Genomic DNA, 18,589 nt, shown 5'->3' with positions numbered 1-18,589 from the left:
CATGCAATGTCCAAAGGCACTTCGTGGTACACCATGCACCTAGTGAACTGTGCTACTTGTTGCCAAATGGTTGCCAGAGATGCGCAATCTCACAAGACATGGATACATCCAACATCCTCAGTCTTACATCTAGGACACCTACCATCTGTAGCATTATCAAATTTCTTCTGTACTTTTGGAGATAGGTAGGCACAATCAAGTTTTTTATACTGTATTCATTTAAATCTAACACTTATCGCTACTCTCTTGGTATATGTACACATATATCGCCACCGAGCATCCTCCAGGTCCGACCCCATATCCCCAGCCTATTGTGATCTGCATGCTAAAGCCCACCTGGGCACTGAACTCTGCACCATACGATAAATAGTAGAGACGACCCTGTCCGCATTCACTGAATTAACCAGATATTTTATAACCGCACACGACTGCGGTTCGGACAGGAATCCCAGAGACCATGCTCTAAAAGTGTCACGAAGTCGAAAGTATGGAAACATGAGCCCAAACCGCCCTCACAACTTGGCCTCTAACACCTCCCAGGTCACAAAGATCGCTTCTACATAAAAATCAAACATATTGTTGATCCCCAGACCCGACCAATCCCACTTGATAACCCTGTAACACGTCAGAGCAATACACTTAATATGCCAGGCTGCTAACTCTGGGTTATACGGACACTGCACTTGCAATCTCGAGCACAATCTGCCCCACGCGTATACCGTACAAGAGACTGGATCAAACTGCCATTTATCCAAAACCTTCATAGACACTAGGGTACTCTGTAATGAATAAGGCTGGACCAATTGCCCCTGGACCCGCACATCAGGTTACGGGTGTGAACCCGGCATCCAGTAGGACACAAACGAGACTTGAGCAACTAAGTAGTACAGCTCCCTATCAGGTATGTTTAGTCCCCCTTGCTCCCGCATGCCGCTATGCACTTCCCACCAAATCTTTGGGGACTTGGGGCCCCACACCAACTTTATCAATAGTGTCCACAATTCCTTAAAGAACGGAGACCCAGGCCACAGTGGGATGTTGCGGAATAAATATAACAATTTAGATAGGATCTTCCATATAATGATAGCCACTTTCCCCATAAGAGAAATAGGCAGCGCAGCCCACTGCTCAATCTTCCCTCACAATAACTCCAAGTAAGCCCCATGATTGTCCTTCAACAGTTGCATCCGAGTCCTACCAACCCCAACACCCAAATACTTAACATGTGTCTGTTCCCAGTGGAACCCCTCTAAAACAAGCGGGCACGTAGGAAACTTGTTCAATGGAATCAAAATAGATTTGGACCAGTTGATATCCATAGATATCACCAAAAGCTTCGACCTCAGTTGACAAAGGTCTCATGTTTCTCTCGGGGTCCTTCACATATAGGACCACATCATCGGCGTACAGAGAAATCTGTTCCCTGACACTGCCCAGTGCCAGACCTCTATGCCGATGCATCAACAGTAGTAGGGCCGCAAGCGGCTCCATAGCGGTCGCAAATAACAACACCACAACGGACCCCCCAAAGCAAACGACTCTGACCGCAATCTTGGCCCTCTTCCTGCTCCCACCTGCAAGGCAAAAAACCTCGGAGTCAACTTCGACTCCACACTCTCCTTCTCTCCTCACATCTCCGACGTCTCTAAGAAGTCACACTACCAGCTGCACCTCCTCAGGGGTATTATTCCTTTCCTCTCCTTCCCCCAGAAGCTCACTGTCTCCAGAGCCCTGGTTCTCTCCAAGCTAGACTATTGTAACAGCCTCTATCTAAATCTGCCTGCCTCTACTCTCCGCCCTCTGCAACTGATCCAGAACAGGACTGTGAGACTTGTCCTTGTCCTCAAGCCCAGGGATCGTATCTCTCCAGGACTGAAATCTCTTCACTGGCTCCCAGTGGCTACGAGGATTAAGTTCAAAACCCTCTGCATTGTCCACAAGGCCTTCTGGGGTCTGGGGCCACAATACCTTCAATTCTCTCTTCCTAAATATCTTCCTTCTCGAGCTCTTCGCTCATCCGCATCCAATTCCCTCAGGGTCAGTCGCTTCTCCAAGCAACGAGTTGGTGGTAGATCTCTCTCTTCGGCAGGGGCCTGCCTATGGAACTGCCTTCCTGCCTCCCTGAAACTTGAGGAGAACCATCTCCGGTTCCGGAAGCACATCAAAACCTTCCTCTTTGCCTCTGCTTTCTCTCCCCCTCTCCCCAGCTAAATTCCTGGCAGAAACGGCACTGGTTACTTGGCCACCCTTTCTGATTTTCGGGCCCAGGCCATGCCAGTTGCCCACCCACATGCACTGCCTCCCTGGCAACTCCTGCATCTGTGGACTGTTTTCTGTATCCCTACAGTCCCCCGACCGGCACTTATGTCTGCACTTACCTTGCACTTGCCACCAGTGGCCGTTTTTATTTATCTTATTTTATTCTACTATCCCATGTACTGCACTTTCCCCTCTCCCTTCCCCACGCACTTTTCCCTTTCCCCCTCCCCGTGCACTTGCGCGATCTGAATGATACCTGGCCTAGTAGGATCGCTGTTCTGTTTTCCCTTTGTTCCCCCTCCCTTGCCTCGTCACGCCTTGAAACACTTGTGTATAGGCGCGTTATAAATGCTATATCATATCATATCATACCAAATAGCCCAATCCGTGCTGTCACTCCCGAATATAGGACCTTAACACACTCTACGTAGTGGGATGAAGCCCATCCTCCCCAAAAGCGCAAACGAGTAATCTCAAGCCACAGAGTTGAAAGCCTTTTTCCTATCTAAGAGGGCCCCTAACACCTGCACCTACGGGTCTATCTATGCCAATACTGCGACCAACCTCTGCAGATTCAATGCTGTACAATGTCTGGGGATAAATCTTGACTGATCGAGATGCACCACAGACGAGAGGTATGGAAGCAGGCCTGTCTGCAAAGATTTTCTAAAATATTTTCGTGTCCATGTTAATCAGGGCAATTGGCCTATAATAAGCACATTTTAACAAATTTTTGTCTGGCTTAAGAAGCAAGGTAATAATGTCCTCCCACATTGTCTGGGGCAATTCCCCAACCGTAGTGCCTCCTGGCCCACCTGAATAAGATACTCTGCCATATGTGGACCAAATTCTTTATAAAACTCTGAAGTAATACCGCCAGACTCTGGTGCTTTGGAGGTCGGTAATGCTTGATCGCCTTCAGAATCTCGTCGACCGAGATGGGGCCCCCCACACATCCTGAGTGCCCTCCTCTATACAAGCTAACTGGGCATCCACAACAAAGGCCTGCATAGGTTCTGAATCCGCCCGCTCCTGAGGTACATATAAAGTCTCTGAAAACCTATTAAATTCTTCCAAAAAGGCCCTGTGCTCCGAAATCAACATGCCATCCATCCCCCTTAATACCAGCAAACCAGCACTTGTCCTTCCATTCATCCCCCTTGACTGCATCCCTTTCAATTCAGCCTAGAGGCTCGCCAGTCGTCTCCTGATTGCTTTGAGGACCCAGTTCTCTAGTAATATACAGTGCTCCCGCAGAAAGACCTTAAAGGTTTCCCATAAAGTCCTCGCAGAGGACAGCAACCCCTCGTTGGTCTCGAAAAACGAGGAGACGTCCTCCTGCACCTCGCCCCACCCACATCTAGCAACTCCTGCCCCTTAAAGCTCCAATGTGATGTACTGATCCGGCAACCAAAACTTTCACTGAAGCGGGGAGTGGTCTGACATTGTCCTCAGGAGCATCAAACAGCTACTAGTATTATGCACGCAGTCCTGACCCACTAAAATATCGATCCGTGACCTCATATCATGGACAGAGGAATAAAAGGAAAAACCGCTTTTGCCAGGGTGTGCTGTCCTCCAGAGATCGAGCAAGCCAAGCTCCTCCATCCCCCATGTACAGCCCTAGCCGCCAGTGACAATGTACACACCCCAGGCATCGACCTGTCTAACTCTGAATGAAATATTGTATTACAATCTCCCGCTACAATCAGCTGTGTATGTGAATGTGCCAAGCACTTAAGCCAGAGGGAGTCATAAAACCCAGGATCATCAATATTTGGGCCATATACATTAACAAGCCTGACCACCCGCCGCGCCAGGGTCCCTGAGACAATCACGTATCACCCATCAGGGTTACATTCCGAGCTCAGAAGCCTAAACCCCAGTGACTTATGGATGATTGTTGGAACCCCGCGAGAGTATGAGGAATATGAAGCGTAAGAACGAGCCTCACCCCACGATTTAGCAAACACCGCGTTTACTCCCCACCAAGTGAGTCTCCTGAAACATAAGAATCTTAGCTCCATGACGCTCCCCGTACGCCAGTCAGTACCTTGTGCATTTTAGAATGGTTATTAAGTCCACGCACATTCCAGCTGAGGAGGGTACACAACTCGCGTCTCACCCCTCCAGTTGCCATCTTCGCTGCACCCATAGGACAGTCGGTATTACATCTTGAACCACAACCAGCAAGCCCAATAGGGGGCAGAGCAATGTGAACCCATTTGAATGTACCCCACGCCACCCCCAAGCCCCCACCTCCACCGCCCTCACCTCACCCACATCCCCCACTCCCTCACTGCCGAGCTACAAAGCATAGAGAAATACAATCCCTACTACTATTACCTTTACAATATCTTTGCTAGAAGATGGCGAGAAAGCATGCTAAACCAAGCAGCCCAATACGCCCAACCAGCCTAAACAGGCTAAACAGCATTGCTTCAGCGTGAGTCAGTTATGCCTATAGGCATCTTGCTATGATGCAAGAGTCACTGTGACCTCCCCCACCCCATGAATGGCTGATGGGAGAGGCAGTCTCCTCTGACACATGTCAGGAACGCTGCAGTAAAACTAAAGTGTTGGCTGCAGTAATAGAATGCGTGATGGTCAGAATAAGAATATGTAAACACTCAATTGCTTAAATGCCCAAACTGCTGTAATACAATTATATATAAAAGTACAACTAAAAGATAAAACTTTAAGAATCCTAAACACAGTAGATCAATGGAAAAATTGACCCTAAGTGAGTTGTTCTGGTCTTGTTTGACTGTTTGCCAGTTTTTCCGCCATTTGTGGCTGTCCGTGCCCAGGCCAGCCCCCATTTGTTCTGAATGGTCCATTTTTCCCACTTTAGCTCTCAGTGTCCAGTTCTGCCTTCATTGCTCTGCAAATGTCGTCACGCCCTCATCTGACTCTGTGCTAAGATATATGAAAGTTTGTCTCTTTTTTATCTGTTTATTGACATTTTCAAGAAAAACTAACAAACAAAATAAGACTATACCCCCTCCCCATGTTCCCAAGCCCCTCCCCCTCACCCTAGTCCACTTCTAATCTTGCATTTGTATCCTGCCCATCACAGGGTCCTGCATACAGTCGAGCAGCTCATGTTTGACCTTTGACCTTCAATGTCCTCCCTGTACAGGATCTCTCATGCCCGCTAGTGGCTTGCTAGTCATGCATATCAGGCAGGGATGTCATGTGGGGAAGGTGTGCAAATCATTCAGGAGACTGTTCCATGCCAACCCCTTATCCTCATCCCCTTCCTGTTTCCCCAGCTCTTGTATGATACTGTGCTATGCAGCCGAAAGTCTGTCTCTTAGTATCCAATTCTGTCCCCTTTTGGTCTTTAGAGGAAGAGTTTAACCCCATTTAGAGGTCAGTGCATAGTTCTGCTCCCATTCTGCCCTTAGTACTCTCATATGGTTCTCTGTGCCCAGTTTTACCTCTGACAGGATGTCAGTGCCTTGCTCTGTCCCCATTTGGTTCTCAGTTTCCAGCAGTGCTCTCATTTGATGATTCTCAGCTCTTCTGTCCTTATTTTGTTCTCAATGTTAATTTCTATGTTTGCCCCCATTAATCTCTCAATGCCCAGTTCTGCCCCCATTTGTCTCTCAGAGAGCATGCCTGCTTCCTTTCGGCTCCCATTGGCCCATTGTGTCCACATTTGGATCTCAGTGCACATTTCTCCTTTCATTTGGTTCTGAGAGCCTAGTTGCACCGTCATCTTACTCTCCGTGCTCCGATATTTCCCATTTGTCTCTAAGTGTCCAGTTCTGCCCCTATTTAATCTTCAGTGTGCATTTTTGTCCTTATTTCGCATTCAGTGCCACGTTCTGCTGCCAGTGGGTTACTCATGCATAGTTCCATTTGACTTTCTCTGCTCTGTTCTGCCCAAATTTGAGGTCTGTGTCCAATTTCACCCAATTTGGTTCTGTGTCCTGGTCTGTACCCATTGTGTTTTTAGTGCTCCTCTTAACCCCCGTTAGGCTACCAGTGTTTGATTTTGTTTTCATTGGCCCGTGGCTCTGCATTCCTAGTGGCACTTGAATCTTCAGTACCAAGATTTCCCACCGTTTAGCTCTCAGTGCCCAGTTCTGCCCCCATTTATCCATCAATGCCTTGTTTGTCCCGAAATAGCACTCTCAGCTCAAGTCTACTGCCAGTTGGCTTTCGATGTACAGTTTTGCCACAGATGTGTCTCAGTACTCACCTCTGCCCCAACTTGGCTCTTAGAGCCCACTTCCGCCCCATTTGGCTACTAATGGCCCATTATGATTATATTTGGCTGCCGGTGCACAGTGCTGCTGCACTTGTTTAGCTCACGGTCACCAGTTATGCCTCCATTTGACACTCAATGCTCTGTTCTGCTCTTGTTTGCTCTGTGTCTGTTTTTGCACCAGTTTAGCTTGCCTTCATGTGATTGAGTGCCTAGTTCCACCCACCTCATTCGACCATAAGTACCCAGATTTACCTCCATTCGGCTCTTGGCGCTCAGTTCTGCCCCCTTTTGCCCTTCAGTGCCAAGTTTGCACCATATGGCTCTTTGTGTCCAGTTTTCCCCCGGCTGTCTCTCAATACCCAACTCTACCCATACTTGGCTCTCAGTGCCAATGTCAGCCCCATTTTGCTCCCAATGGCAAATTTTTCCCGCTTGTGGCTCTTCTGCCCTATTAGACGTTCAGTTCCAAGTTCAACTGACAGTGGGTTCCCCAGGCATAGTTCTGCTCCCACTTGGTTCACAGTAATTAGTTATGGCCCCCTTTTTTAAAAAAAAAAAATATTTTTATTATTATTTGCATATAACAAAGTACACCGCAAAAAGAAAGAAACAAGAAGACGACAGTGGTCTAGCGAGCTACCCCACCTCCCTCACAATTCCCTAGGAATGTTGTTCTCAGGCCCAGTTACAAACTTCAATCCATTCCTTACTCCACATATAAACTTGTCAATAGCGGTGGTGCGTACCCCTCCTATCCGTGGGACTTCATTACTCAGAATAGCAAATGTCCAGCTGTTGCACTTCAGCAATCGTAATCAGTAATTAAAAGAGTCATTCCCCAGGATCCAGCACAAATGTTTGAGCTTGGACAATAAGATACTGTACATATGGAGCACACACATCTCTGGGTCTTGTGCAGGGATGTATCCGCCTACCATATTCCACCTATATTTCGTTACAGTACAGGATATCCTCTCGCCACTGTTCCCCCCGTAGGTGCCTGCAGCCCACCCCAAGCCTTTGCCACCCTCCTCTTGGCCAAGAGCAAAACCAGCCCCGCCAAACTCCTCACTCGTCTTGGAATCAGCTTGATATAACCCAACAAGGCCATCACTGGCGATGGCTCCACTTCCTCCCCCACAATCCAGCTCAATGTCTCGAACACTTGTCCCAGAACCGCAACACTGATGGGCAACTCCATACCATGTGCACCAAATCAGCGGGTGCAGTGGCGCATTTAGCGCACCCATCCGAGGTATCAGGAAAGAATCTATGCAGCATAACTGGGGTGTAGTAGAATTGGTGCAAGTATTTAAAATGTATCAATTTAAACCGGCTATTGATAGCAACCTTTCTGGTTTACCCACAACAATAGGCCCACACCTCATCTGACACCACGTCTCCAATTACTTTTCCCATTTCGTCCGAGAAGATTCCCGCCATCCAGCTCGAACATCCAGTATTCTTCTGTAAAGGGCAGAAACCACTTTACTAGCATCGACCCTGTCCAACATTCAAAAGCTGTGAGATCCCCTTTGTCTCTCATTTCTTCCACCATCAGAAATTGCCCTTGCGGGAAGAGATCCCAGAAGCAGGAAATATTCAATCGCTTCATACAGCTTAAAAAACCCAGCTCATTAGTCACCTTCAATCCCGGAACTTGTGCAACTGGAAGTTTCAGAGAATAACCCCGCCCCCACCCCTTTTGTTTTTCTTTCAATACGAGCCTATGACCCACAGGTCAATTCCACCATATTCTCCACTTTGGAGGTTCTATCAGGCGCCGTTAGTAAGACCGCTCTCAGGAGGAACGGGGATGCAAGAGCCCCCTCCACATGCCTTCTGTCTATGTGGTCCCCAAACCAATATTAGAGATCCTGCCTGAGCCGCCTCATAGTACACCTCAAAGTCGCGCAGTGCCAGACCTCCCCTATCCAATGGCGCCACCAACCTCTCCCAGGATACACACACCTGTTTGCCCACCCAGATGAACCCTGAAACTTACGACCGTAACTCCCGGAAATACGACTTTGGCCGCACCAAGGGCACATTGAGAAACATATATAGAAATTGCAGCAACAAGACCATTTTGACTAGTGATATCCTCCCATAAAGGGTGAGAGGCTACTCCATCCACCTGCCCACCACTGATCTAGCTCATTCCAACGCCTGCCCATAGTTACATCTATATACAAGGCATAAAATAAGCAGTGTCGCATAGCAATTTGCTGTGCAATTATACAGGTTTGCTAATTAAATTGACACTTGTGTAGCAAAACGAGCTATTTAAGTTACCCTGCTCAATGAAAGTACAGCACACCCTACATTCCTCTCTTGCTGCAGTCTCTCTCCACCCTCTTATTTCTGTTCACGGCGAGTTCAAAGGGGCTAATGGAGAGAGAGAGAGTGCCGCAGTAACCCTCTCCTCCAATCTTGTGCTAGGTACGATTTTTTTCTTTTATTTTCTTCAAATAATTGTTAACTAAACTTAATTGGGATGATACTTGTACTAAGCTAACTATATCCTGTGTGGCTATTTTTTGGTTAGTAAAGGGTTAATTTGTATTGTGGTGGGTTTTAAAGGTTAAAAAACAGGAGTTTGGGGGGACCCCCCAATAAATAAATCAAATAAATGCATTTGATGCACATTTTTTCGATGCAAATGCTTTAGATGGAAAGGTATTAGATGTAAAGAATTCGATGCAGTGACTATAAACCTTTGCTTTGTGGTGTTTATGTAATCTATAAATGGAAAGTATACTTTTGTATAAGACCTACCTCGTTATCTGTTCTTTCACACATCCTATAGGTTCTTTCTTCCTGGTATTCAATGTGCTCTAGGGGAGGCTGGTCTCTTTGAGGCTTGATGGGCGGGTTATAGACTAAACTGGAGACATCGCTCAGGGGTCTTCAGTCGCAGAGAAGTCAGACTTGGCGATATGCTGGCATTCGAGGCTGTGAGGTTGGCACTGCAGTAGTTCTTTATAGTTTGTTGAGGGGAGTCCTTGCGGTAAGTGGCAGAGGAAAACTGGCTGTGGTTTCTGAGACCGGCTCAGATTCACAGGGTTTGCGAAGGGGCACATCTGGCTGGTTGGACTCTGGACCAGCTGAGATGTTCAGTGACGCCTGGACCTGGGGAAGAGAGTGAAAGATATGTTTCAGCTACAACTCAACACATTTCCCCACCATCAACTGATTCAGGAGTTTGCAACCAGGTGAAACTCAACCATGCCAATTTGACAGCGCCTGCCGTAGCAGAAACAGTTCATTATGTGTTATTGACTCAATCTCAGTCAGAGTTTTGATTGTGCTTTCTTGACAGCCCTTCAGTGTTACATTGTAGAACACAACAAATAGTCATAGACCCTTTTCCCGAGCCACTCATTGCTGTCAGCCAAGAAGGGACATGTATTAATTAACTTTGCAATTCGTGAGCTTGCTGCAAAACACAAGCAGCCCTGAGCAGCCCTGCACAGGCAAGAGAAGTAGGAGGATGTCAGACACTGAACCAAGTCTTTTCAGAAACCATATCTGGCTGTCACTTCTAGCTTCGTAAGTGTCCATGCTTTAATTACACAGGAGAAGCACAGGGCTGTGTTGCTTACATAGGAATTGGGTAGTTAGGTTATTGGGAAAAGTTATAGGGGAACATTTTACAATTTTGCAGCAGTAATTCTAGCATCCATTTGTCAATCTCCCCTAACTGCTTTTCGAATAACACAAGAAAATAAAATTCACTCCAATTCGTATGATTTTTTGTATATTTTTATCCGTACTTTTATTTCATATACAAGTAGTAAATCATATGGCTATTCTCTTTGTCCATTTGTTCTTTTTGCCAATTCCTCCTAAAATGTTAGTTGTTTTCTGTTGTCTTTCTGCGTCTTGCAGTTTATTCAGGTTAGTTTCTCTGCAAATAGGACAAGTTCTTAGATCTCAGTTTAGCTGCAAGGTGTGTACACTGGGCTTCAAATTAGCAACTTTCGCTTCTAATTTGCTTCAGGAGTGAGGCCCCTGCTTACCCTGTGAGCACAATCAGATATGCAATGACCTTGGACACTTAGCTCTGGTCTTAATGGGGTTGATGACAAAAAGCAGACACTCTGCCAGAGTTCAGAAGCTGCAGCAAATGGCTTTCAGTGCTCTTAGAGTATGAAGAGGCACTGTGAGTTTCGATGCTGGCTTGAGTGATCGCAACTCTAAGATCATAATTCCCAACAGCAACAATTCAGGAGTGGGTATGGCATATTCTCCAGCATTGTATCTTTCGTAGATTCACATGCTGTGAATATTCCCCAGTGTCAGGCTGGGAATCCACGGTTACTTTATGTTTGCATTGCGTAAAGCAAAGAATGCTCTATTGTGCAGGCTTCCGGCCTCTTTATGGGTGCTTTTGGCCCTAGCCAATCGGGCATCAAGTAGATAGACCCCCCTCCTCATCCTCTCCTCATATTCTAACCGCGTGTCATGCTGATGGGAGGCCTCGTGTTTTTCTCCTCTGAGGAAATACTACAGGGAAAAAAGGTTAGACCTTTCCTGAGAGATTCTTCACTTTCAACAGACATCCACAGAGCTGATCTCTGAGGGCAACGCCTAAGTGGGCATGAGGAGCAAGAAGAAGTTGTTATTTAAGGCCTGTGCCACCTGTGGCCTTAAGAATGTCTTTGAGGGAGACAAGCATATTGACTGTACTTACTGCTTGTACCCTAACCACACGATGGAGTAGTGTGACATTTGCAAGACCCTCAAAGACATACTTAGACACCTATGTGAGGACTCCATTCACACATTGGTACTGTCGACTCATGGAAAAAATGAATCTGCTAAATGGTCATTTATATACTTCACTCAGGAGTTTTGCCTAATGAAGTGCTCTTGCATGTGATACTTAGCAAAACAGTAGCACATTTGAACTGCAACAACGTTGGGTATCAGAAATAACCAAATATTATGTTTAACCTAAATTCTTCTGAAATTCAACGTTGAGCAGTGCAGTCTGACTAATCTCTTGCTTTAAAGATTTTTGTTGTCCTTGGTATAAAGTTTAATTTAATTAACAGAGGCGACTCAGGATATAAGATATACAGGATATACATCTTTTAGAATACTTCTGTCTCTCTAAGAACCTCCCAGCACTAAGGAACAAAATCCTATTGTAGAAATAGTGGCAACCACGTTTTTCTCATTTGGTGCGTTTACTGTAGTTTTTCAAGAAATATTTATTCAGTAGTTCTTGAATATTTTTGCTGACAATGTTTCCCTGCAAAGTGTTAGCGGCTAATAAATTAATAATTTTGCAGATTTCTCCCAGTGCTAATTTACTGTTCGTATCCCCAGAATGCAAAATGCCAGGTACAAAGTGGATGCACTGCTTAAGAACTTGTACTATTATGTATCACTAAGTTGTGAAGTGATTTGATCCAAATAATGGGTTTCATTTATTTTTTTTATTTTCTTTTAGTTGAAAAATGTGGATCCTTTTTTGTTGATGGATGAATTCAAGGGAGGAAGGCCTGCAGGCTTTCCTGATCACCCACATAGGGGATTTGAAACCGTGAGTATTTCTAGTTTTAAGCCATACATGTAAAGTCTACATGAATGGTAATGTTATGTTGGTATCATATTTTGCTTTTATAAAGTACATGTTCACCTCAGGAGGCATCTTGGCACTGGGGCAGGTGGATTCATGGAAGAAGAGGCACTAGGCAAGAAAAGAAAATACAGTAGAACACCCCAGAGAGAAGGATTTAACACAGAGAAAGATGTTTTGAGTTTGCACATAAACTGAAGATGACCAACAATCAGCCTAATTTCACAGAGAATGGAGTTCCAAAGTGGGACAGCCTGAACCTTAAAGGATCTGCTGGCCCCCACGTTGTGATATTAAAGCTAGGGATGACCAACCTGGTCTGGGTGGGAGAACACGGTTTGTCTGGTGGGAATGTACCTGATACATTTTGAGAAACTTTGGGCCCTGGACATGCACAGCCCAATGAATCAGGCACACAGATTTAACTCAAACTCTGGCCTGGGTAGTTTGTCAATGCACAGTATGCAGTACCATCATCACCATCATTAAGTTTATGTATATTTCGGATGTATAATTCATACAAATGACAAAACACACATATAAACAGTATAACATAAAATACCAGCATAAATAATAATAGTTATTCATTGGCTTACAACAGAGTGGACCTTAAACCCATAATACTAAAGCAAAATAGAGTTCAATACGACCCAGGCGGTAAGTTACCGCCTGGGCCGTGACTTTACCACCATGGCGTAAACCATGTTTACGCCATGGTGGTTGGCGGACTTACCGCCCCATTCCGACCTTGGCGGGGCGGTAAGTCCCCAATCCCCATTTACCCTTCCCCATTCCCATTTTTGCCCCATAGGGCATAATGGGAGTGGGGAAGGCGTTAATTACGCCACCGTAAATTACGGTGGCGTAATTAACTCCATGGTCCCTTAGCGCCATGGATTTTAACACCTGCTAAAAGCAGGTGTTAAAAGCACCATGGCGCTAGGGGACCTCGTAATCAGGCGGTAAGGGTCGGCGCTGTTAACGCTGCCGTAAACCCCTTACCGCCTGAGTTGTAATGAGGCATGTTAGTTAAAAAAGGTTTCCAATGCAATACAAGCTCGAACATCTTGCGCTTGCGTAATGTAAAAATAAGCAACGTAACCATGTCTGAAAAAGGTATTGAAAAGCGTTTACGTGGTAAATAAAAAATGTACAGAAAAATATGTGTATATTATATTCTATCAATGGGCCTCATTACGACCCTGGCGGAAGACCATGGTGCTATTAGCACCATGGTGCATACCGGTAAGTTACCGACTCCGCCATGGAGAAAGGGGGAATTACCACCCCATTAGAAGGTTGGCGGGGCGGTAATTCCCCCTTCCTCCATGGCCCTTCCCCATTCCCATTTTTGCCCCATACGGCTCAATGGGAATGGGGAAGGCTCTAAGTACGGTGCCACAAATTGCGGCACCGTAATTAGCACCAAGGTCCCTTTGCGGGTCCCTACTTTAACGGCTGGTCTACATCAGCCGTTAAGGTCGGGTCCCGCAAAGGGACCTCGTAATTAGGCACTAATAGATTAACGGCGCCCCATCTAGGTGTCCAAACTTACCCAGGGACATTACTTTGGTGAGAAATGAAGATACCTCTCAGGAAAGAAACCCTGAGTGGAAGCTCACAAGACACAGTGACTTTGTTCAAATTTAAGGAGAAACGATCCTAATTCTGAGAGAGAGTTTTGTGGGACCCCATTGGATATCGCTGTTGGTTAATTAATGAAAGTTCTACTGATCTGATTTGTGGTTGTGGGGCAATTATTATTTAGTTTTTGGTGCAACATTCCAACTAGCCTAACAAAACCTATTCTTAACATTTTCTTTCTGTGTCTGTGTGACCTTAATCCCACTCGACTTCATGTCAGTTGGATTTGCCCATTCATTCCAGTATTGTAGCTGTAAGTACACACTCATGATGACTTTACCCAATCATGTTAGTGCATTCACTATAACAACACACTCTTGATGCTTTGCCAAATAATGACAATACTGCCACTGTAAGAAGCGATCTCTGCCAGAACCTTGAACACTAGTTCGCCCTTTAGCCCCCTGTTCTTAAATCACTGGGCCTCCTCTCATGGACCACACGTATGCTACTCATCCATATTGTTGCCTGACACAGAAGCACACAGGCATGCACACACATTTTGTATTTTCTGTATTTTATTGAGATTCATAAAGCTCTTTCGCCAAAATGAAGTACATAATTAGACAAAATGCGGTACAATAAATAGGAAATTTTGGATGGACAAATAATCAGTTAGCAATGTGTTTAAGACCAGAGTAAAGGGGCACCAAGTTAAGCTTTGAAATGGGAACGAAAAATGTGAAGAGTAGCGGAGGAACGAATGTTGGGGGTAAGGCATTCAAGAATTTGGGGGCAAGAAGGGAGAATGAGCGGAAGCAAGACAAAGTGCAGGTATGTTTGAGTTGGTGATGATCTGCAGAAGAGCAGTTTGCATCGAGTGTGTAGGACGGAAACCGTATTGGGTTAAGGGAAGAAGGCATTGAAGATTGAGGTAAAGCTTGATTTGGGAGCAGACAGCCCTTTCAAGAATTTTAGAAAGGAAGGTGGGATGAGTCGGAAATCAGAAGGAAAGGGGGGGACAGTGGAGGGTTTACTTTAGCATAGGGATGATGGTAGCATGTTTAAAGGATAATGGAAAGATAGATGTAAACCAGGAGAGATTAAGAGAGAGAATGGAAAGATAGATGTAAACCAGGAGAGATTAAGGGCGGGGGGGGGTCAAGTGGGGGATGATAGAAGGATGGGTTAATAGGATAAGGGGAGGGAAGAGGATCAAGTGGGGAAGCTGTGGGTTCAGCTCCAGAGAGAAGAAAAGCAGTATCTGATTTGGTAATGATTGAGAAAAGCAGGAAAGAAGGGGAAGAGGGGCAGGGGGGCACATCTAAGAGGATAGGTTCGGGGTTGGTAGGGGCTAGGGCTGAGCAAGGGATGAGCGTAACCCAGAAAACCTAGCGATAAATAAGTGTTCAAAGTCAGAAGTATTTCAGATCGCGCTCTGAAACACTTGTGTACGAGCGCGATACAAATAAAATATCATATCATATCATAAGAGGAAAGGCCAAAGGAACTCTAGAGGTCAGGAACCGCAGGGCAGAGCATTTCATTGATTACTTGAAAAGAGACGACAGGGGTGTTGAGAGTGCGTGTAGGTGAGGGATGAGAAGTAACGTTTTTCGGCAGAGAGGAGAAGCATCATATGAAGAATTAAGTATAGATAGGAGAGCAGGGTTGGAAGGGTCCTTTCGTTTTCTTCCAGTGACGCCCGGCCTCGCGTAAGGAAGATTGGAGTCACAGCCTGGGGATAACCAGGGTTTAGGAGTTTGTGAGAGGGAAGAAAAGGTTGTAGAGGGTGAGCAGAGTCAAGAGTAGAAGTGAGTTGCACCCAGTGGATGATACCTGGTCAAATGAAAGTGTAGGAAAAGTAGCAAGGGATGGAAGAGTAGAAGAAAGGGAGGACAGAAAAGAAGACTGAGAAGAAGGTGTGTAGATCACACATGCACATGCATGCATACACTTAGCTGCACAGTTCTGGACTCATGCTGTGCTGGCCTGGGGCTCTCTGGATGCCCCATCCTGCATGTAGGCGAGCTATCAGTCGCACCTCTCCCTGAGTCCTGGTTCTGGCAGTAGCGCCCTTAAGTGCCAGGATTTTAACAACCTTGACAGTCTATTAGCTCATGGCTATGCTGAAGCGCCTCCTGTGCCCTAATGGCCTGCAGTACCCCAGCCAGCATGCCCAGTGGGTCATGCAATGCTGGTGAAGCAAAATACCTACTGCCTTGCATGGCCATCTGAGCATGTGAAGCTGGGTTACTACGAGCTATGGGAAATCACAACACCACCGGCACAGGGGGACTTCCTCAGCAGTTCGTTGTGGCTGAGGGAGCACTGGGCCTGCTTTCTAACTTCCATAATTCATGGAAAGACGAAGCTCTGTTTTCCATTACGGATTTGCTGTTGCAGATTACTAACATTAATGGCAGGGCCCACACAATATAGATATTGGGTACCCATTGAGTCTGTATGATATGTTTTGAACCTTAGATCTAAATAAAGGGCACTATCAATCTTTTTGCCCTCTTCACAACACACTCTTCCGTTTAGCATTGCAGTCACAAAATAGCTGCTATACTCACTGTGACAGGGTTCCCTGGTTGGGTAATGGCCCAAAATGTCACCCTCACAATTACGACTGCCGAAAAAGCCGACTTTTTTGGACCCCCGTCACGCCATATATATATGTGGGGGCGGGGTTGTAATATAATGGTAATATGGGAGGGTGTGGGGGTCTCCCCCCATATGTATTATGTGGTGTAAGGGGGGTTTAAAAAGTAAATGAACACAAAAACAAGTCAGCATTTTCGGCCGTCGTAATAAAAGTCGTCGCAATAATCACATAGATCCCCCTGGTTGACCCTGCAAACGGGCATCAGGTTGGTAATAGGGGCAGATTGATGTCCATCAGGAGGACCTTTCCCCTGTAGACCTAGGAAATGGCTCTCTTTGTCCTACCATGATTCCAGAGTTGTTATCCCTATCAGTCACCAAAGGTCTGCCACCTGGGATGAAAAAGCAGACCTGCCCCTTTCATGGATCCAAGCTCCAGGGCTCAGAAAGTAATAGACATTTTAAAGATTCAAGGTTGCCCTCAGTCCTCATGCCGGTTCAAAGTATGATTCCTTGTCGTAATTGTGATCCATTATTTTATCCAGCAGTGCTGCCAGAGAAATCTGAAGTCTCAAACAATATTTTCATTTGTTCGGCAGAGGCATTGGAGAAAACGCACAAGCACACCATTTATGTTAGCATGAACTGCAAGACTGACACCAATACTGTTGCAACACGAAGAATAAAGGGAGGCACTTCCAGCACTCTCTGTAGGACTTGTGTTGATACATGCTATCCTTCCCATTGTTTCACTGTTCCAACGAATGTTGTGTTGCAGGGCACCTAAAATGACATTTTTGCAATTCACAAAAGATTTCCAGAGCACTGCAAACTTACTGACTCTCCTACTTGCTGAAAACCCTGCGACCACTGAAAAGAAATAGACAAAACTCAACACTGCTTCTAGGTGGTAGCAAGGCAGCTCTCATAGTGCCATAATTTGAAATTAAAAATGGCGGCTGGCCTTAAAATATCGCTAGTCCCAGATCTTCAGACTTGCTGACCCTAAGCACATGAGCCAATACAAGACCAAGCAACCCAAACCTCCTAGGTTAAGCAAGGTTCCCTAGGCTGCACCTTTACGGTATGAGGACAAAGAATAAATACAGCCCAGAACAATCTCCAAATGTGGGTTGTTCAATTAGGAGTTGTTTGGAGCAGTGGCGAACTAGAGGTGTAATTGAGACGGCAGGGGGTTGGAGGAGGAAGTTAGATAGATTCCACCAGGGCAGACTAGTCTGGCACAGACATTAGTGGTGGAAGGAGGAATTAGTTGGTACACACAGAGGGGCAGAGACCCCAGGTGTGTCTCTCCTAGGTGAGGCTTACCCCTGGGACACAGCTATGAGGGCAGGGAGGAGATCAGAGGCACCACCACAGCAGCCCCCTCTAGCCTAGTAGCCCTGGGAGCCTCCTTTACGCCTGAAGATATTTGGCAGCTGACTTGACCGGTTGGAAGAAGATTGTACGGGTGCTGGAGCACCCATCGAAGGCGGGCCCCGCAGCGACATAGCCTACTGAAGCTTCAGGACCCATAAAAACCTGCAAACCCAAAGACAAAGAACGGGGCTCTTCAGTGGACGTTGGACCGGGCTCAGATCGGAATCAAGCAAAGACACTACTTTGAGACTTATGTTTATGTTTCTGACTATTGACTTGATCATTCCCTGGGAAGGATCTGTGCAATCCGTGAAGGAGTGAAAGAAAGCCCAATAGATATCTGGACTGGATATTTGTATGTCTCTTAATTACTGCTTCACCACAAGAAATGTATCACCAAAGCAGGTGACACATTCTGCACCTGGGCACTGTGTAGATGTTTTCAAGCCACATCGTATTGCATCCTAACCTGATCTTCTTTGACGAGAAGCATTGCTTGGTTGTTCCCTGCTCGAATATTTTGCTCAGAATCCCAGATCGCCAATTACCTGACACCTTGTTTTGGCCTTGAAAAAATCAAAAGCCTTTGATTCCTGAAAGCATGACTCATAACTAGAATCACAAGTGTGCTGTGAGGGCACAGACAAGATTTCCATTGTGAGAGGTGTCCATGTCTCTTGAAATATTATACTGTGTATGTAAAACAAAATGTATTTTTTTCATAATCAGTTTCTCAGATTCTAGAAATGAATCCAGTTCTAGCCATGGATGGTTTGTGTACCAGTGTCAGCTTTCCTTTCTCCGCATGCATAGATGGTAGTGTCAACGAATTAGCATTTTCCACACATTGCTAATAATACGTATACTAGCCGGAAGTTGCACGCCGAGAGGTGCGTGCAGGGGAAGGAGGAGTTGTAGTAATATGATGTTTCATTAAGGTATGAATG

At 45.8% G+C, this 18,589-nt stretch overlaps 1 protein-coding gene across 5 annotated transcripts in view; it reads left to right on the top strand.

Moving 5' to 3' along the window:
* PIR (pirin) overlaps positions 1–18,589 on the top strand; it is a 720,875-nt gene that overhangs the window by 102,622 nt on the left and 599,664 nt on the right. For all 5 annotated transcript variants that reach the window (XM_069637176.1, XM_069637175.1, XM_069637179.1 and 2 more), the window contains exon 3: positions 11,940–12,032. In XM_069637176.1, the coding sequence (XP_069493277.1) occupies positions 11,940–12,032 (93 nt within the window). The remainder of the gene's footprint in view (positions 1–11,939; positions 12,033–18,589) is intronic.

This window comes from Ambystoma mexicanum, chromosome 7p (assembly GCF_040938575.1).
Source record: "Ambystoma mexicanum isolate Mex_15411 chromosome 7p, UKY_AmexF1_1, whole genome shotgun sequence".
NCBI classification, from domain to species: Eukaryota; Metazoa; Chordata; class Amphibia; order Caudata; family Ambystomatidae; genus Ambystoma; species Ambystoma mexicanum.
The sequence above is the reverse complement of the archived record's forward strand: the minus strand, read 5'-3'. Positions and strand labels throughout refer to the sequence as shown.